Below are 21,204 nucleotides of genomic sequence, written 5' to 3'. Positions count from 1 at the left end.
AACCTACCACTCTCTTTATCAATTAATTTCTCCATCCATCCATCCATCACCAATCCATGCAATTCATTCATCTTATATATTTTCAAACAACCATTTTCAACCTCTAACACACACACACTCTTATATCTCAACTTCCAATATTTCCATGGCTACCAACATAGCAGAAAGAGTGCAATATCCATTAGACTCTTCCTCCTATAAAATCGTCGACGAGATTGGCGCCGGTAACAGCGCCGTCGTCTACAAAGCAATCTGCATCCCTATAAACTCCACACCAGTAGCTATTAAATCCATAGACTTGGATCGTTCACGCCCCGACCTTGACGATGTTAGACGTGAAGCAAAGACATTATCACTTCTTTCCCACCCCAACATCCTCAAAGCTCACTGTTCTTTCACAGTTGACAACCGTCTTTGGGTGGTTATGCCATTCATGGCTGGTGGTTCATTACAATCCATAATCTCTCATTCATTCCAAAACGGTTTAACAGAACAATCCATAGCTGTTATTCTCAAAGACACTCTCAATGCTCTTTCTTACCTTCATGGACAAGGACACCTTCATAGAGATATCAAATCTGGTAACATCCTTGTTGACTCAAATGGGCTGGTTAAACTTGCAGATTTTGGTGTTTCTGCTTCCATTTATGAATCAAATAACTCTGTAGGAACATGTTCTTCTTATTCATCTTCGTCTTCAAATTCTTCTTCTTCTCATATATTTACTGATTTTGCTGGAACGCCTTATTGGATGGCTCCTGAGGTTATTCACTCTCATAATGGTTACAGTTTCAAAGCTGATATCTGGTCTTTTGGGATAACAGCTTTGGAGTTAGCACATGGAAAACCACCACTTTCTCATCTTCCTCCTTCTAAGTCATTGATGATAAATATTACAAAGAGGTTTAAGTTTTCTGATTTTGATAAACATAGTTATAAGGGTCATGGTGGTAGTAACAAATTCTCTAAGGCTTTTAAGGATATGGTTGCTTTATGTTTGAATCAAGATCCTACAAAAAGACCCTCTGCTGAGAAGTTGCTTAAGCATTCATTCTTTAAAAACTGCAAGGGATCAGAGATTTTGGTGAAGAATGTGTTGAATGGACTGCCTAGTGTTGAAAAAAGGTATAAAGAGATCAAAGCTATAATGGATCCAGATTCAAAGTGCAAGGATGGTGACGACGACGATGATGAGGAGTCAGTGAAAAATGTGAAACAGAGAAGAATCAGTGGCTGGAATTTCAATGAAGATGGATTGGAACTTGTGCCTGTATTCCCAAAGGATCAAAGCAGAGAAGATGAAGTTGTGAAACAAGTTCGGTTTGAAGAAGAAAAGGTGATCCAAGAGGATGCTGTTGCTGCATCAGGGATTGTGATGGAGCCAAAGACCAATGCTTCTGATGTAGTTGATCATGAAAATGTTGGTGGTGTTGTGAAGAACCGCGATGCTACGTTGACAACGCTGAATGTTTTGAAAGAGAGCTTGGAACAAGAGTTGGGACAAGTCAAGTTTCTGATGAATCTAATTGGTGGAGAGGAGATTCATGTGGCTGATAGTGATGAGAAAATGGTGCAGGAGATCTCTAAGCTGAAGACAGAATTGGAAAATGAGAGGAAGAAGAACTTGCAGCTGGAGAATATCAACCTTCACCTAATTTCCTCTGCTGCTAATAGTCCTACTAGTTAACTTGATAATATGTGTTTCTACATAATGTCTCTGAATAAACCCCTATTTGTAATGTTTTGTAAGTTGTGTACAATAGATTATGTATATGTTGTATTTCTTAAATTTAGATACTCTACGAGATATGTGCAACAATCATAGAGAATTTAAGCTCGTGTTACGGAATTCAGATTCTCTATAACCGTTGCACATTGCAACGGATTATAAGATAGTTGGATCTAAATATTACTAATAAATTTAGATCAAACGGGTCCTATAGAGGCCGTCGCGGCAATTTTAATAAATTTAGATCCAACGGTCCTACAAAGACCGTTGCATCTGTAGCACGCGACAACAGGAAATCCAGATCACATGTTCAATATGAACTTCTAAAATACTAGATGGCAGAGTTTTATTTTAATAGAGAAAAGAAAAATCGGAAATGAACATTGTTGAAGCTGCAAAAAAAAAACTCCAATCAATAACGTAGATGCAATAGGAAAGAGCAAGAAAAATTCTGAAATCTATGTCTTACAAAAGAAAAATACTAGTCTAAAGTTTGGACACATCTAGTGCCAATACTGATCTAAGTCTAATTAACAACTAGAAAAACCAGCAAGAAAAATTCTGCAATCTTAAGCTAATTTGAAAGAATAAACAAAGCTGCTACACCTTTCCAATCAATGCAGTCCTCTGCCTATTCTTTTATTACTGCCTTGCCTATCTTATTCACAAGACCCCTTCATCATCATCATCATCATCATCACTGCATATTTGGTAGAATATCATATCAGAAAATGTTAAAATTAATGGAAAAAAAACTATCTTGGGATATTTGCATTTTTAATTGAAGGGTTGGTTAAATCTGTGTTTTTGAGGGGATACTAGCAGAGGTACAGAATCCTAAAACTAGAGTTGTGAATGGTTTTATTTGTGGATATGGACAATTAGAGTAATTATGTTAGATTCCATTATTTGCATGACATAAAAGACAATTAAATGTAAAATTAAGAAGTAGTACTATCATAGAATTAATGCATTTTATGTCATTCAATACTCTCTTTTTCTTCCAAGGTGTGAGATGGATCTGCTAATTAGTTCCACCATAAAAACTTTCTAGTTTTAAAAGGTATAACTTCTATTAATGGATTTCATTCATGACATGTTATATCCAAACATAGTATCATAATCATACATGAAATGCACTAGATTATAAATCCAAAAAATCTCAAGAAACCCTAGATTAAAACGAAGCAAGCTAACAAACAAATTAACAAATCAACAACAAACTTGTCTTCATAAACGGACACCGACACACATCCGACACCGCTAATAATTTGATAAAACCATATAATTCAGTGTAATTATAGGTATCGGTGTTGGACACGACAGGTGTCAGACACCCAGGACACCCTAATCGGAAGAATGTCCGTACTTGGTAGGATCAAAGTGATTAATTTATCGAAAGAAACTCAAATTAACAAAACAAAATTGGGAAAACATAAAATAAAATAAAATAAAATAAAATAGATCACAACTAAATAACAAACCTGGTGCCCCGGATCAATACTACTTCTGCTGTTGGTATCCAAAGAATTCATTTCATTGATTAGGTCAAAAACGGGTTTCTGATCACTTCCTTGATCATCACCAACACGTTCTTGATCTTGTTCACCGTCTTCCTCCTTATTGTTACCCTCCAATGTCAACGGCGACAGCGGTGTATTAATATTGTTCGCCCATGTATTAAAATCCTCTTGTAAAGGAACATAATTAGGGTTAATACCGACATCATCAACAACATATTGCTGCTGCAGCAGTTGCAGTTGTTGAGGTTGTTGAGGCAACATGTTCATATTCAATTGGTCATCAACAAAATGATGCTGATTAAAATGATTAATAATATTCAAAGCAGCATCGTTATGACCATCATCATCGTTATTATTATGATTAATGACCTGCATGTCATTATAATGATGATGATTAACAGCAGCAGCAGCAAGTTGTTGTTGTTGATGTTGTGATTGTGAAGCTTTACAAATAGCAATTTGTTGACGTGTAAGATGAAGCTCAGCTTGATAAAATTCATATTGAGATTGAAGCTGTTGAATGAATCGATAACAACCACCAACAGGATCCATAGCACGCATATCAGATTGAAAAATAATAGAACTCATAGTATGATCTCTAAGATGAGGTGGAACATTCTTGATCATGTTGGTGATTTTACCAACACCAAACAATTTATGAGCGTTTAAGAATTGTTTTTGACGATCGTGAGGAAAATATGGTGCGAGAATGCAGGATGTACCACACTTCCTACGTTGATATTTACATGCAGCACAAGCTTGTGTTGTTCCGTTGCCGTTTCGTGAGATGATGTTGTTGTTGTTGTTGTTCATGCTTCATGGAAAAACCAAACCCTAAATTTTATAATAAGCTAAGCGTCTCCGCTGCCTATGCACCCTGCAAATTTTCTGCTGCTTTTTCTGGCTCTTCTATTATTTGCTCCTATATTATATTTCAAGATGTAATTTTAAGAAATTAATAAAATAATTAAAAAATAATGATTCATAAGAAAGAGATTGAGAGACAGCTAGGTAACACATAAATAGCCTTAACCGATTCTGTTTTGTTCAACGCTATTTTTGGATCCCATAAGAATGAGATATACATTGATTATTTATTTTTGACAAGGATTAATTAATTATTGATTTATTACATAAAAAAATATTAACTATTGATTTATTTTTTTGAATATTGAACAACTAATTTAGCTGCATATCTATCTAGTATATATTGTTCCTTAAAAAAAAAATCTAGTATATTATTGTTCAAAATAGTCGGGTCAGCCCATTAATAATCAATAATAAATGAAATCCAAAGCAAGTTTCAACATATGTGACTCTTTGTTCTTAAAAAAAAAACATATGTGACTCTTTGGAATTGCTTTATAGCCCAACATATTTGCTTAAAAAGTCTCTTAATTTATCGAAACGTATCTTACAATGACACAAACCTATTGTAAGAAATGATCGATTTTTTTTTTTCATTGGAAGCAATCTTCCGATCGATCTATTTTTAAACTTGAGCAACTATATAGAGTAATCTTCCTTTTTGTTTGCTTACGGGACCTTTCTACTTATAAAATTTAATGAAAAATATTTTTTATTGGTAGGCCTAAAGCTAGAGTTTTATGAAGATTGTTGAACATGCCCCTCAATTATATATATGAGCTTTGGTAGTGTTACCTTGGATCGGCACTAAAAATATGTTCAAAAGTATATATTGTTTTTGAATAAAGTGTTCAAAACTATACAAAGTACTACTATATATGTTGTCATTTAATGGGACCATTTTCTTATTGCCCAATCTCTAAAGATTCATGATATACATATACATTTAGTAAAACAAAAAAAAGAAGATATACATATACATGTTGAGGGGCAAAGGGAGATCAGGATTCAGGAATGCCATGATGTGGAATTTTCTGAATTGGTCGTTTGCTGATCTAACTCAATTCAGTTTTGAAAGTCAATCTCAAAAGCTAAATATAACTACTAGTACTATATTAATTAATTCCTTTTGTCGTTTGAATAAACAAAACAAGATAATCTGTTTCGAGTACAATTTGCTTCACCTAGCTTTGCTTTCTAATTCTAGCTTCAACTATTAATTTGTTGAGTAAAACAAAAATACTAACTTGTTTATACTTTCATCTCTCATACATTGAATTATTAAAAAAAATAAAAAATCTCTCATACATTGAACCTTTTTTTTTTCTTCAAGTCTTTGAACTTAAATTAGAATTTATACCATTATGCAAATGTAAAGACAACCCAAAACTAAACTACTAGGCTAAAATATTTCAAAGGTCCCTGCCTAGGGGCTATTTTAAAAAACAAAAATTTTGCATGACGGAATTCAATTTTTTTTTATAAGGACCAAAAGATAAACGAGGTATATTTGCAGGGACCTTTGGAATATTTTAGCCAAACTACTATGGACAAATTTACTTTTCTTAACTCGATTCTTTTTCATATATTTAAATTTAAATATAAATCTACACTATGTAATTAACTAAAAAATTAGCTATGTATTTTAATTGAACATTCATGTGTTACAAATTTGCCCTTTAACATTTATGAGGTGTGATGTATATTTATCATATTCAAGCATAATACTTGTTGTTATTTTTTTTTTATGACATACAGTCTGTTCATTAGCTCCAAAACATTGAGTAAAAAAAATTAGCTACAAAACTTTCTGTCAAAAATTGGACTTCATAGCTATTTTTAAATTTTCTAACTAGCAAATCCCCAAACATCATCCTAATGCAGGTACTCTATAATTAGAACTACTATTCCATTTTTATACATTAACAATGTACCAATTATAGAACTAGGTAATTTTGATGTTCTAATACAGTACTATAGTGGAAAATCTCAAAATGGTGGTGCGATTAAGGTAGAAAATGAAGACTGATACCTAACCAAACAATCCATAAGAAATAAAGAGATATTAAAGTGCTTACACGTTACCAAATTAAATTAATGGAGAATCTAAATCTTCATTCAATAATCAGAAGTTGGACTACGATAAGTAAGTGCTCCAAAGACTCCAAACAATAAAAACTCAACTCATTTCAAAATTATAATTATGTATTCCCTAATATACACTTTTCCTAGAAGCTCCTTTCGTCCTTGTTATAGTAATTCCTCTAGCTAGTAGCTATATCACTTTGGGAGGGAAATGCTAACGAGTCTCTTTAAAACATTATTTAATAACTTTAAATAGTAAGTTTTCAATAAACAAATTCTTAATTTAGAATATTTATGTCATTAGTCATTAGGGCTCTTTTTAGCAAGAACCTTTGTTGAAAGGGGCAAAAGCTGATAGATCACATTGATTTGCTATAGAATAGATTACTGTCACACACATAAGCAAGGAACAAATTAGACCCCTAATCCACCTAAAAACCGATTGCATACCATGTTCCTTGTAATTTTTCACTCTCCTAATAATAACACATGTGCACTTCACAGTACAATCCTTGATAGGTCTACAATTTTCCAATTACTCCTCTGTCTCAAAATATATGTAAAAATTGGTCAACAAAAGTTAATGTATTTGGTTCAAAATTTGTATCAAATACATAACTTATGTTTACTTATTTTTGCTTATATTTTTGGATAGAGATAATATTTACAAAGAACTTTCAACACGGCATAATAATCCGAAATAGAGTGAAATACTTTAAAAGAATGCAATTCTTGCCATGGACGAACTAGATTGTTCATGTTTTTCACGCGCGTTTTTCATGTATCAAACTGATCCGGCATAAGAATGCTTCCATTAAGATGTCATTGCTCGTTGTTCGAAATAATCGATCTCTTCATTAAACGAGACCCTGAATCCATTCAATTGTTGTCACACAAGAATAGTTGTCGGAAGAGAAAAATCCATAGCAGGAAGAGGTCAGCTCGTGATGGATCCTTTGGTTATAGACATTGTCGTAATAGAAAGTTATTAACAACTGCTAAATATTAATTTATGACATACACACCACAATCTTTGGTAAGCCTGATAAAAAAACAATTGAATCTCATGAAATTTTGCTTCACGTGTCACCTTACAAACATAACAACAATGATTGTAACTGGGTTCGTAACAATAACCGTACGGGTAAACTCTAAACCTACATCTTCTCTCCATGTTTTCAAAAGTCAAGCACATTTTTTTGACATCATATTACAACTGATGGATCTTCATCCCACTAAAGCCACATGTGAAGTCTGGCTCACCAACTGTGTGCACCACAAGATTGGGATCTGGAGATTCCAACTCGAGTATTACCTGCACATTGGTTTACAAAGGTGCAATCAAGTTGTGATTCTAAGCGATACGATTCGTTCAGAAAATTCAAGTTAACTCACCAAAACTCAAATCAAATTACTAAATGACAACTAGAAGCAAAGGTATAGAATTAGAATCTTCCTTGAAGTTGAAGTAACACTTATGTTAACCGATGATGACTTAAGATAGATAAATTCACATTATATATACAATAATAAATGCTAGAGATAGATACATAAATAATAGTTATTGCCATGTCATACCACAAAATTATCTCCTTGCTTAAGGACTGGAGCAGGAACGTAGAGGTTGCACTGTGGTCCTCTCAACTATTAAAGAGACGGAAATTAATATTTGAAGGAAAAAAAATCCATATAGATAACTGAGTATTAAATTAAATTATGTAACAATCGCAAAAATAATTTATTCAATAGGAATAAGATAGCATTTTACCGGCCAATATCTTCCTAGATTGAAGTCATTAACAAACACAACGCCTTTCCCCCAATTTTTTAATGACAAAAATGTATCCTTGACCTGACTTGTTTTATCAATTAAGAAGTGTCCAGAAAAAAAAGCAGGTTCTTTTGAGGTATTTTCTGCAAAAGAAAGAAATACTTTGATCACAGATTGGTATCATCATCATTATAAAGTCCAATGAAACGATGATTGAGCATAATGACATACAAAAGAGAAGTTATAGGAAAAGGTATCATGTTTTTCTTTCCATATGTAATTTGGCACATACCAGCTTTATTCATCAACCTTTTCCTGGAGGTTGGTATTTCACCGAATGCAGAATATGCAGCTTGCCTTATGTGATTGTAATTTGCCACTTCGTTTAGATTGTGCAGAGGAATAGGGAACATTTTCCACCCTTGTACTCTATTCCCATCCAGATAAACAGAAGACAGAATGCCCTGTAGAAGTTGCGACAAAGATCAACCAACCACAATCAAACTTTTAGAAGAGCATCATCATAACCATGACTTTTACCTTCCTATCGAAGATGAAAGGCCCATAATTTACACGACCCATGTTTTCAACCTACATAAGGTGGGAAGAATAGAAAACATTCAGTATCCCATGAAATAAGAAATATTAAAAGCAGAAGAAAACTCTTAGTTTATCAGTGCCATCTTTATATATATATATATATATATATATATATATATATATATATATATATATATATATATATATATATATATATATATATAGCCTACATAGTCATAGCTAACCAACTATATAACAAAATTCATGAGTTATTTAATGATAACATTTACACGAACGATATAAATTGATCCAGCTTCACAACTCCTGATACTTCTTTTTTAAAGAAATTCACAACTCCTGATACTAACTATGCTATTAGGCACAATATTTAATTTGCATGATTTGGGATTTACTTCACAAATAGAAAAATACAAATAAATATATCTTTATTTATTTATCTTACATTCTTCAAGTAATGAAAAATAACAAGAGTTATAGTTCTCTAAGCATCGATGAAACTAAAGTAAAAAAAGCAAATAGTTGTTGGAATTCCCTGTACTACCTTATCCCCACAATGAAAGGCAAGGGGATAAGATTATGCACTTCCACCTAGTGAAAATGTTGAAAAAATAATACTTGCTTTATACCTTGAAATTTCAGCTCAAGTGCTCAACTCAACCCTCCAAAATATTTTTCTTTGTACAAAAAGAAATAAGAATACATAAAAAATAGAAAAATAAAAAACAGGTATATACCAAAATATATAAGTTGATCTTAGAATGGCATTGATATTCAGGGAAGCTGAGTTTTTTATTCAACCATCTTTCCACAGTACCAACATAAGTTGGTCTTGTACCCCTTCCTTTGGAAAAACATGAGATGAATACTTGAGCTCTATCATGCACCTGCACATTCACAAGTCTAATATTTAGAAAAGCTATATTCTTCTAGATATACAAGACTTTTGGATAACCGAAACACGATGAAAACAACTAAAAAAACAATGAGAATTAATGAAAGTATTCAAATAGCACCTTTGGTATGGACAAGATTCTTCCCCCTCTCCTTGCTTCGTATTCAGTGACATACAATAAGAAACCAAAAAACTGAGGAACACACATGCATCAAGCTTCAATAATATACCAGTTAGGGGGCTTGCACTATCATGAACAAAAATAACATACCTGGCCCACATTCTCCATTGACATTGGATTTTCTGATTTAAAAGTGTTGGAGGAATTGGTGAAATCAAACATATCAAATAAAGAAGACCGTCTTTGTAAGTGGATTGGTCCATATGTTGTCTTTTCATTATAAGAGGGAATAGATGGAAGAGGTGCAGAGCTATATCGGGATATAACCCTCCGAATTGCTGAAACATATTAAACACGGTTAAATTTGCTTGTATGATCATAGTTTAATTACAAAATTTAACAAATAATTGAATAAAAAGACGGGAGGAAAAATAATATTAGTTTGGGCCAATATAAGATATTCAGCAGTAACTAATTTACAATTGAACTTATCATTTTATATGCCGGCACAAAGTGGTTAAAGTATTAAACATTATAGAGTATAGATCAAGTTCAGTCCTTCAAACTTCATGCCCCAAATGCCCAGGACCAAGTGTTAGGGGGGTGTTGAGAGTCTTGAAACTCATATTGGAAAGTGATATGGCTTGAATAGTGGTTATAAGAAGGGGAAATTCTTACACTAGGGGATAGCTTTTGGGGTTGAGTAAGCGCTGAAGTCCAAATACTAAGTTATAAGGACTAATTTAGACATATCTCTAATTGATGTGAGATATCAACACATCCCTCACGCGTAGGACTTGTCATCTGATGCGTGGACAAATGCCAGCGGCCTAATAACAGAGATCTTAACAGAAGTATTTAGAACTACGATTGAGACCCTAAACTAAAAGTCATTAAAATTGTCTATAATCGTGACAACATTTTCTTTTTTCTCAACACATTACACATGCAGCTTCTACATGTTTTGTATTCATTACATGCTAATAGGTCCTAAGCTAAAGAATTTGTACGATGAAAAGAAAGAGAACAGAATGCTTTATTACTCAGAGACGTCAGAGGCTCAAAGTCAAAGCAAGCTCTGCCATGGCAATATTCCCTTCTACAAATGAGAAATGTGTTCATTGTGAACGACTCCAAACACGCCCCTCCTTCTTGGGGGCCTTCCTATTTGTCTCAACTAGACCCTTTTCTAGTTATCTGTACTGCCCCTTCTTCCTAGTGTAATATCCACCTTTATTGATCAGTAACCCATGCACATAACATTTGCAAATTTTTTGCAATCATGGTGCCGGTATCCTGTAAAAAGTTTGCAACTCAAGTTGAACTAAATATTAGTGGTTCAAGGTCTTGTGGGACCCTAGTATGATGTAACAGATAGAGAGTAGATCATGATTACTATGTAACTCTTATGACAGATTTCACTTGGGTAAAATTTTAAAATCCCTTTCTTAGAAGATGACATCCATATCAATGGAATGCCCTCGGGTGAAGAGGATTCAGAAATAGAAATCCAGCTCAGGCTTCGATTATCTATCTGACTCAATTACTAAATATGGTTTGCAATATCATGAAAACATGTTTTGGGGTAAGGATAAGCAAGTACTCACAAGAAAAAGGGAAGATTATAAAAAAAATATAACCAACAAACTAAAAAGTGGAGTATTGATAGTTCGAAAACGAAATGAAAAACAAAAAATATGTACCATTGAATTTTGAATTGTCAACGTCACCAGCTTCCCTGATCGGGGCATCCTGCATATGAAATAATCAAGTTTGTAACGTGCATGCATACCACAATTCACAATAGAAGATGCAAACATCAGTTAAAGAATTCCCAACATAATCATATGAAGTGAGATCAGGTTTATAGTCAGCCTCATCTGCACCGGTATTTGCTCCATTATAAAATCCAAAGTTTGAACCACCATGCGCCATCTGAAAATTAGAAGACCCAATTCAAAAGGGTCAATCATAATGCGGTTTTCAAACGGTACAAAGGCATAGGTTGAGACATACATATAGGACTGCAGACCCATTTTTTCTCAAAATTTCTTCAAGAGCAGCTGCTGTGGAATCAGCATCGGTCTTGGCATTTCTCTCTCCCCAATGTGTAAGCCACCCAGTGTAAAATTCGCTGATAAGATAAGCACTCTTAGTATTTAGAATAATAGACAAAAATAATAGTCCATACAAATAAACTTACGTCGACAAAGGTGGTGATTTTCCTGGGGCATTGAACTCCTTCTGTAACTTGAATATAGGCCAAGGATCATCACCAGTAGTGAAGTCAACAGCTACAAAAGGAGAATATGTATTAGGTTATAGAATCAAATATGGTCAAAACAATGGGTATGGCACACTGATGCAGAATTATGTTGTTACAGTTAAAATAGGTCAATTCACTTATTCGCAACGCCCCAAAATGTAACAAAATGAGCCACAAGAGAAACGAAATATTAATGTTCGGAAGGAGGGAGGGAGAGAAAGATCAGGATTAGAGAAGAATAGATTTTTGTAAGACCTTATTAACATCACTTATAAAATTGGAATTTCACCTGAAAAGACAGTATCTCCACGAATAGTTCCTTTCTCAAGATTTTCCCTGGACCCTCCATCTGTAGTGTATCTGACAACCGGAAACACAGAAAGAAAAAAAATAAGAAAGGAGATCTTCCTCTGACCACCATAAATATTGCACATCTCCATTGTCAGCTTAAATTTAAGATTTTTGGGTGTATACTTGTACAGTAAAGTAGAGGTTGAAAAGTTGACAACTTTTTCAGTCCAATGTACCCATTAAAAAATTCAATATATTATACTTAAAACAAAATGTTACCAGTGAACATTATCTGATTTATCTTTCTTGTTGAAAGTTTTGAGGGACCCCAAAAGCAGGGGGGCTTGTACCAATGGTCCAAGTAATATCAAACCACAAACATGAAGTCAAGTTCTAAGCATCACACTCTGTATGTACCGAATTCCTTTTTTGTGCTAAGATGCGATGTCAAGTTCCTACTTGTGGTTTGTTATTACTTGGCCCATTGGTGCAGGCCCCCCTGCTTTTCGAATAGGGATAACTCAACCACAAGGGGTAGCTTGGGTGGAGGATTTCCCAAGTCTTTATACTTGGGCCATTTAACTAGAAAATATGAGATCTTAACACACACCTTAACCATATGTCTAGCCGATGTGGGATTTTAAAATATCAACTTTAAAAAAGCCACTATAAAAGTGTACATATAGATAAGAGGGGAGTAGAGGGGGGCATGTTAACTACCGTCTTCTATTATAACATCTACATCATATTACAGCAGAATGCATCAGTTAAATAACCATGAGATATAGGCTTCAAAAACATAAAAGCACATACAGAATGGCATCCTGCCCAAGATGACCTCTAGCTAGTGTGATCAGGTGATGGAGATATGATTTGTCATCTCCATAAGAACCATACTCATTCTCAATCTGTGTCAAACAAAGTCATATGTGTCAATCTATATCTCCCTTACATAACATAAATGGTTAAAATTCAAAAGAGAAGAACTGCATAAATCTTAAAAGTATTCAAACACGGAAACTTGAATTCCTATACCATTACATAATTCCAGCATTTAGGAAATCACAACAATAGGTAATGTATTCGTATTTAGACAAACTACCTTCCACTAAATGTTAACAAAATATACATAATTCAAGTTTTGGAGAAACAAATAGAATGAAAAAATGTTCGAATACTAGAACTCCTGTTGTACTTTTTCGAGTCTTATGATGATAGCAATCTTAATGCACTGGCCTTGTACCAGTCTAGTTCTGCATACAACATTAGTCATTGACCTAGATTATTAGTAATAGGTATTAGGGTTTGCCTCTGCCACATCATATGAAATATTAGTTATTCAGAATGACTCTCCATTTTCCATCAAATCCCTATAATTTTAGTATGGGAACTCTCCTATTTTCCAACATCAGTACATATACTTTCTGTTTCTGAAATCAGAACTGACAGGACATACTTTATGCTTCACAAACATCTAGTATAACAATGCCCATCAATCAGATAGAATCAACCAATTCAACAAACAAACAGCATACCTGAACCATTATTATAGGGCCTCCGTTGTCATATAGGAGAGGAACAAATTTTGGAAGCAGGTTGCCCCACCATATTTCAACCTGAAATACCAAACTATAATAAGTACAAACCTCAATGATAGAAATGTAAAAACACAGAGAAAGACATATGCAGATGTTTTCAAGCGGATAGCTGTTTCAATGAATATCTAGTTTTTAGACACACAATCTAGCATTGTTTACAAAAAGTAATCAGCACAATAATTATAAGGGTTTGTTTAACCTAATCCATGTAAAACACCAAAACATCCTTACAGTGAAGCCACAAACAAAGTTCACCTTTTCCTTTGGGGTAAATAACTAAAGGGAAATGCTAAAGAATGCTCTTAGGGTATTGGTTAAGAGGATAAAAATAGTAATATTGCATTGGGAAATGGTGAAAAGTGATGAATTTGACTTCTTAAAAGTTAAAATAGTGTTGAATCCAATGCAAACATCCTACTTTTAGTTTCCTTAACAAGTAAGTGCCCTTAGGGCATTTGTTAGCATAACCCATAACTAAAATATGATTTAACTAATCTGTGACAGCGGCGCATTAAAAGAAGACCACAAGATTAGCAATTACTAAGTTGGTTTCAAGCTAGATCAACGTTATCATAAGATATAATAAGGAAAGCATACCAGTTTAAGAAAAGCAGGATCAGATGATCTTGGTTTTGGAGTTGGGTTCATGGAAAATAACCAACTTGGGATACCACCCCAGTCCCACTCTGAAATATATCACTGTAACTGTCATCATTTTGAATTCTTGATCATCATTTTTAACAAAATATCAACACCAATGCAGATGGAAATTGTAAGGGAAAATAAAGTAAATCGTAAAAAAGAGAAAATAGGATATCAAAATATAAGGTTGTATTCTTGAGCTGTCAAAATTAGTGCACACACCATATGCAAGCCAAATGATCTTTTGCTTCTTAAATTTAAAAAAAAAATCATGCCGAAAGATGATAATGGGAAGCCATAAAATTTCATATAACTATCGTATTCCTCAAATTCTAGTTAGATACTAATGAATAGAAAAATTCCATGGGAAAATTTAGAAATATCATTCTTTAGGTACAACCATCCAAATGAACTTTAGGAAATCTGGCTTCACAGGACTTTGCAGGATAAAAGTTACTGCTTTCTTGTTATAAAATATAAATTTTAACCAATAAAAGAGTGTGTTGAAAAGTGTGTGTTGCTAGCATTATTCAATATACAGATCTAAGAAAGATCATACCAAAAACATACATTATTCACTGCCATGGCATACATGAAAATCAGCAAATTATATTTTACCAAACAAACTAAAAGCTCAGTGGTAAAGTGGGCAATTAAATTTTAAGTTATGGGAGAGCTAACCTGCACATATATATGGTCCGGGTCGAACCATCACAAGGAGATCGAGCTTGTGACAAAGGTTGAGGAATGATTGTATATTTGCAATACCCTCAAAAACGAGCTTTCCTGGTGCTGGTTCATGCAGATTCCAAGGAACATATGTCTGAATTGTGTTCAAGCCCAATGCCTTGGCTTTTAACAATCTATCTTCCCAATACTGCAAATTAGAAGGAAAATGATATCACCATATGAAAACATTTCAAAAAAATTGCTTATGATGTCTCAAAGAATAACGGGGCAGACTTCATTCATCAGTCTCCTTATGAGAAAGATTACAAGAGATGCCAGATGAAATGACAGCTAAGTCCACTTTGTCGTTCTGCTTTTGCTTTAACATTACAGCTATCATGTCCGAATTCTAACCAGTAACTCCTTTAGCATTTCACTTATATCTCATCAAAACAAAATGTTGGTATGTACTTGAAATACATAAAAAGAACCAAAACCTGTTTAAAAATGAGGAAGTGTAGCAATAGTATTGCCATTGATTACAATGCAATTATGATGTGCACTATGGACAGTTTTAAAAATTCATCCCACTAAATTAAGAGAAGTTAGCAAGATGTATACCTCAGGATGCACTCGAAAATAATGCAAGTCACCACCGATGATCCGAAAAGGTTCACCATCTTTCCAAAACATATCATTTGCAATCTCAAACTTCTTATTAACCTGATTAAAACAATCACGGAAGAAGCTAAGATGAAAAACATCAAACAAACTACAGATCAAACTATCTCAAATCGGAACACGATTTTTAAATAATAACTTTTTTTATTTCAATTTCAATAAAAACGGCTAGCGGCCTGTTTGGATTGGCTTATCTACTGGCATAAGCACTTGTTAAACCGTTTGAAAGAACATAAGAAACCAGCTTCTAACATGTTCATAAGCTGCTTTCAGCCTATTTTCATAAGCTCTCCAAGTTAGCATATATGAAAACAACTTATAGCTTAAACGGAAACAATTTAACTTTATTTTTTCTTGTTATAGAAATAGCTTATATGTAAGTGCTTATCATGCTATAAGCTGCAAATTAAGCTGTTTATCCAATCAAGGCCTAAAAGTTAAACACATTTTCAGTAACAGTCCCAAAATCACTCATTCAACAAGGCCAACAAATTTTCTGATCTATTTCAATTGACCAAGAAGTATAGTGTATTTTTTATTTCACTTTAGGAGGAGCCAGAAATGATTCTAGAGGTGTATAATTAATTTTGCCATGTTTGGTTGCTGAATATAATTAGTTTTGCCTCTCAAGCTTGAAGTAAAAATTGGAGCTTTTGATTCAAGAATAGATTTTTACAAACAAACTTATTGTTCAACAAGAATGTATCTAAATATAAATCACTTTACTTTCAACTCAATTTTAATCATAATCAATTTTACAGAATCAGCAGTTTAACAAACAAATAGTTGATATATCAAATAGAGAGCTAAAATGAAACTAAGAGAGAGAGAGAAAAGAGTAAAGGAATGTACTTTTTTGGAATGAGAATGATGGGCATGAACATGATGATGCTGGCGAGATGATATAGAAGGAAGTGGAGCGAAAACAGGAACAATGGCACAAAAAGCAATGAAAGAGATGAAGATGAAGAAAAGGGTAGCTTTGGAAATTCGCTTCTTCGCCATAGACAGTGGTGTGGAAGCTCCGGAGTTGGTCTTCTTTGGTTGGAGTATCATTCACACCAACTAAGAAAAATGTTGTTATAATATCCAAAAGTCAAGTAATATTCAATACACAATCATACACAAATGGTAGTAAGTGGTATTGGTAACATAGTATTGTAACGAGGAATCATAGGTGGCAATATACCTATTGACACCCGCTTAAAAATCTGACACATAGTCATGTGGACCCCGCACAAGCACACTTTCTCTTTCTTTTCCTCTTCTCTCTTCCTAATGCATGGGGTGTACAAGGGTGTATGACAATAAAGGATGTCTATATCATTTTCCTATAGTAATAGACAGGTTATAAACATTAATTAATGGGTTACATGATATAAAGGGCCACTTGTTATGGACAACTTCTTAACGTTAACAAGTGTCATCTTATCTTAAAATTTGTGTATTCAATACATTAAAACATCAAAAAACAATTTTTTTTACATATTTATCAATTGTTTCCATTTATGAAACCTTAGCAAGACCCTTTTTTAATTACCATTGTTATGAAGTTTCCATCATTGCATCGTTTAATAATGATTAATCTTTGTCGAGAAACTCGTGAGGCACATCTTCGCCCCAACCTGGTTTTTCTCCGTATACATGAGTTAGAAATCGAACCTTGACCACGTGATTAAAGAGCTCAAGTTTTTTACCACTTAAAACATTCAATTTTTTGTACCAAACTTAAGATAGTGATCGAACACTAGGAGTGTTCAAAAACAAATCAACACAAGGAAAAATTGCAAACTAAATCAACCCAATCTAAAAATAGGCAATTTTTTACTCAAATTCACTTTGATTTGCAATTTTTGTTTTGTCATCTGAATCAAACCAAACAGGAGACTCATTTAAGTTTCTATTTTTGTATCCTTGAGGATTTTTCTGTTGTTGGAATTGGTAGTGAAGGTTAGGAAAATGAAACAACGAAATAGTTTAATTAATTTTATATTCCTTGTTGATCACTGATGGAGTTAATTATTAATTGTTGTAACTTTGATCTATGCACTTTAACCCTATTTGAAGTTAATTGTTAATTATTGCAAATTAGTTAATTGTTGCAGCTAAGGTAATCAAAATTATTAGCATATTATCCAATAGTGTTTAGATGAGATGACATGGATCTCTTCTAGCTTAACCAAGGTCTTGGTTCGAATTCAGACTTTGACATGCAGGAGAGTTAAATTTTTTAGGAAGAGTTTGCCGTCTATTTGGGTCTCACGAGGCTCGAGTGATTAACTCACAAAAAAATTGAATCAACTCAAACAACATCGGTTAGGTCTGATTCGTTTTTTTTTTTTTAATTCAACTTAACCAAACCGCATGAAACTTTTTTTATATTTCTCATGAATTTTCTCAACCGACGGAGGTAATTGTATTTGAATCTCTTTTTTTTTTGAGCAAATTGTCTTTGAATCATGTTAAATGCTATATGAATACCACTCTCAATCAAAATTTGAATCTTGATTCACCGATGCAGTAAGAATATAGAGATTGTGAATTTTATTTGAAAACGAAGTTAATCAAAAAAGAAAACTATCAAATATTGCTAGTTACAATATTTGATATATAAAAATCTAGAGATTGTGGTCTCTATGTCGTGGTGTTTTTCCAGGGGTGTTGAATGGTAGAATATTTTAGTTAAAACATCACAAGTTATCTCCTACCATCTCAAATTATACATCTACTTTCACATATTACTTATAGTACCTAAATTATCATTCCTTGATAGGCGATGAATATCACCAAGTGCTAAATTACTCTAACAACTCATATCTAAAAAATAATACTGGAATTCTTTATTGATTCATTATATGGTCTTACAATGCTTATATAGGTAAATGTACACCTACAACCCCAACATATTCAACAGTACTCCTTATATAAGCATTCATCTTACTAAAGAAAAAAAGAAAGAATAAGTTACGGTTATTTTTTGTGCTATGGCAAACTCAAACCTTGAAATTGCCTAAAGAAAAATGCAAAGTTGAATTTTGATTTTGCGGGATACAAAGACATATTCAATTGTGGGAGAGTTTTGTTTCTTAAAATAAATTAACAGAAAATTTATATTTTACAGAATTTGTAGAGTAGGAGTAAAATTTGTAAGGTAAAATTTTCTTTATAACAACAATGTTTCATTGACATTGCACATGTTCAGGTTTCTTTGAGGTCTAAATAGAAGTTTTATAAAAACTGACCAAAGTCTAATAATGAGAAATGAACTACTCAAGGCCTGTCCAAAGATTAGAAAGTGCATCTCTAAAGACAGAAAATTTTACCTCATACCTCCTCAATAGTATCTCTACCCCCCTACAATTAGATTTTCATCCATTTTTTGCCAAACACCTTCGAACCAATAATGATCAAATAACTGTTTCACCCATTGAAATGGGGATAAATAAACATAAGCTTCTACTTCTAGGAAAAGACATATGTCGTCGTTGAAATTTCAAACTGTTTTCAAAGTATCAATCCACGATAAACTATCTATCTATAAAGTGTTCACCTAGAGGTAGCTAGGAATGGGTTGAAGAAAAATAAGATAGTGAGGAGTTAAATAGTAAAGGTTAGCATTATTTTTCGCCAATGGCTATGGTGCAAGTCAAATGAGATTATGGTATATGCAGTGGCGTTGTCAGGACCCAGGTTAGGGGTTCAAACTTTTGAATTTTAATAAATAATTATAATTATCTTATACCGTAAAAAGAAAATCTTTCATTTTTACCTTTTATTTAAACTATTTTATCCTTTTTATATTATTATTTAAAATATTGTAAGAACCAACACTGCTAAAATATGAACGATATCTTCTTCTATTTTGTAAAATGCAATAGAAAATGAGCACAGTACAAAAAGCTTATTTTAATCTTATTTATATCTGTATAATTATGCACGATAGAAAAAGGGATAGACGAACAAACAAGTGTCTATCTTTTCGATAGTATATATAAAAATAATATATATTCAATAAATAATTGTCTATTTATCTCATTAAAACGATTGCTAAGCTCTTAAAGCTACAAATCTACAACAATATAAAATAATTTAATGTTGTAATGATTTCCTACTGTGTACATTCAATATTACCTCCACATTGTACCAAAGAAAAAACATTACCTCCACATTTTGAGAGGATGATACCCCTCATAGAATCTTTTGTCAACTATAATTTATAAATACGATACCAAACATCCTAATATAATTTAGGGTAATTCTTATATAGTCACAAGCACAAATCCAACTCATTTTGGCACACACACAAAATTGCACATTAACCAATATTTTTAATAAAAATAAAAATATTTTTTGTGAGTGTATCTAAGAATTTAAATTTGTGATTGCGACCAAACAAACTTTTTTTATCAATTAAGCGCATGTTTGATTATGCAGTGGGGAAAATTGATTTTGATAGAATTGATTATGTAGAATTGGTTTTGGTTAAAAGTGAATTCTCACTAAAATCAAAAGTAAGTTGAACTATAAATTTGTGTGTGAAAATCAATTCTAGAATCAAAAGTTGCAATTCCTAGCTTGAAGTATAATAAATTATGAAGACAAAATCAATTCTACTCAACAACAACCAAACATGTCATAATCAATTATGCATCTACAAAAGAATCAATTTTGGTCCTTTAGAACTGGAACCAAACGAAAACTAAATAATTCTACAGTTTATATATTAATTTGCACGACTTTGGCTCAGTGGCAAAGTTTGTGATTTTATGCATCGCCGCAATCGGGTTCCATTCCTTATAAAACCATTTTATGTAAATCTTTTTAGTATTCCATCCTTGTAATATGCTACAATAATATAAAATCATATAAAATATACGTTGAGTCAGACTTTACAGTTTATATGGAGCTTTAATTTGAGAGAAGAACCAGAGTTGGTGCAGTAGTTAATAATAAGGTGCAAGAGTTAATTTTGAGGAGGTTCAAAATACCAAAATATAAAAAAAAATTGGTATAGATTTCAAGAGTTGAGGGGATGCAGTTGCATCTCCTGGATACAATGTGGCTCCGCCGCTGGGTACATGGAATAATGATATTTGTGTGTTTAGAAAAAGGAAAATGTGGAATGGTGCGAAGTATTTTCGCACATATATCACACGAAGGGCACAATTAAAAGTCTTCTTTTTACAGATCCACAATTTAACTCTTATTATTATTATTATTTTGAAATTAAAATTAAAATAAAATAATTTAAACCTTAAGAGCCATCATGATTGCTCTTGACGGTGCAATGATATAACAGCGAGTCACCGTTATATTTTAGTTATAATTTTAGTTCTTTTTCAATTCTTGAGAGTTGAGACACAAGCCGGCCCTTGCTCCATCAATAGACTATGAAAGTTTTTCCAAAATATTATAAGTAACCGGCTTTTAATTGTGCTGCTTCGTGTGATTTGTGCGAAAATATTTCGCACCATTTAGCAATACTGTATGACATGCTTGAAAAATGAT

General features: G+C 33.0%; 3 protein-coding genes across 3 annotated transcripts; 1 reads left to right on the top strand and 2 right to left on the bottom strand.

The window, feature by feature from the left end:
• LOC146951176 (Protein kinase superfamily protein) lies at positions 1–1,849 on the top strand. The gene has a single exon (XM_085747144.1). It carries the CDS (start codon positions 146–148, stop codon positions 1,685–1,687), a length of 1,542 nt encoding a protein of 513 aa, XP_085603270.1. The 5' UTR covers positions 1–145; the 3' UTR covers positions 1,688–1,849.
• Positions 1,850–2,136: 287 nt separating this feature from the next.
• On the bottom strand, positions 2,137–4,170 carry LOC146951175 (uncharacterized). Its single transcript, XM_085747145.1, has 2 exons — positions 3,214–4,170; positions 2,137–2,429 (listed from the first exon to the last, which is right to left on the bottom strand). The coding sequence occupies exons 1-2, from the start codon at positions 4,063–4,065 to the stop codon at positions 2,427–2,429; spliced, it is 855 nt and encodes a 284-aa protein (XP_085603271.1). The 5' UTR covers positions 4,066–4,170; the 3' UTR covers positions 2,137–2,426.
• A 3,009-nt stretch (positions 4,171–7,179) lies between these two features.
• Positions 7,180–16,749, bottom strand: BGAL17 (beta-galactosidase 17). Its single transcript, XM_085747143.1, has 19 exons — positions 16,549–16,749; positions 15,637–15,738; positions 15,028–15,223; positions 14,302–14,390; positions 13,642–13,722; positions 12,920–13,014; positions 12,105–12,175; positions 11,753–11,843; positions 11,566–11,683; positions 11,389–11,484; positions 11,253–11,301; positions 9,700–9,887; positions 9,550–9,621; positions 9,271–9,420; positions 8,516–8,566; positions 8,268–8,439; positions 7,973–8,118; positions 7,783–7,848; positions 7,180–7,519 (listed from the first exon to the last, which is right to left on the bottom strand). The coding sequence occupies exons 1-19, from the start codon at positions 16,699–16,701 to the stop codon at positions 7,415–7,417; spliced, it is 2,091 nt and encodes a 696-aa protein (XP_085603269.1). The 5' UTR covers positions 16,702–16,749; the 3' UTR covers positions 7,180–7,414.
• Positions 16,750–21,204: the final 4,455 nt, after the last annotated feature.

The sequence above is a fragment of the Medicago sativa genome, chromosome 2, assembly GCF_051527215.1.
Source record: "Medicago sativa cultivar Bolivia chromosome 2, Bolivia_mono, whole genome shotgun sequence".
NCBI lineage: Eukaryota > Viridiplantae > Streptophyta > Magnoliopsida > Fabales > Fabaceae > Medicago > Medicago sativa.
Note: the sequence above shows the minus strand (reverse complement) of the source record. Positions and strands in the feature narration are given on the sequence as shown.

Excerpts from the sequence above, each read along its gene's own strand:
- LOC146951176 (XM_085747144.1), top strand. The coding sequence starts at position 146 with ATGGCTACCAACATAGCAGAAAGAGTGCAATATCCATTAGACTCTTCC.
- LOC146951175 (XM_085747145.1), bottom strand. The coding sequence starts at position 4,065 with ATGAACAACAACAACAACAACATCATCTCACGAAACGGCAACGGAACA.
- BGAL17 (XM_085747143.1), bottom strand. The coding sequence starts at position 16,701 with ATGGCGAAGAAGCGAATTTCCAAAGCTACCCTTTTCTTCATCTTCATC. Across the intron at positions 13,723-14,301 it reads ATCCTGCTTTTCTTAAACTG|GTTGAAATATGGTGGGGCAA; the intron begins GTATGCTTTCCT and ends TTGGTATTTCAG. Across the intron at positions 7,849-7,972 it reads ATCTAGGAAGATATTGGCCG|TTGAGAGGACCACAGTGCAA; the intron begins GTAAAATGCTAT and ends TCTCTTTAATAG.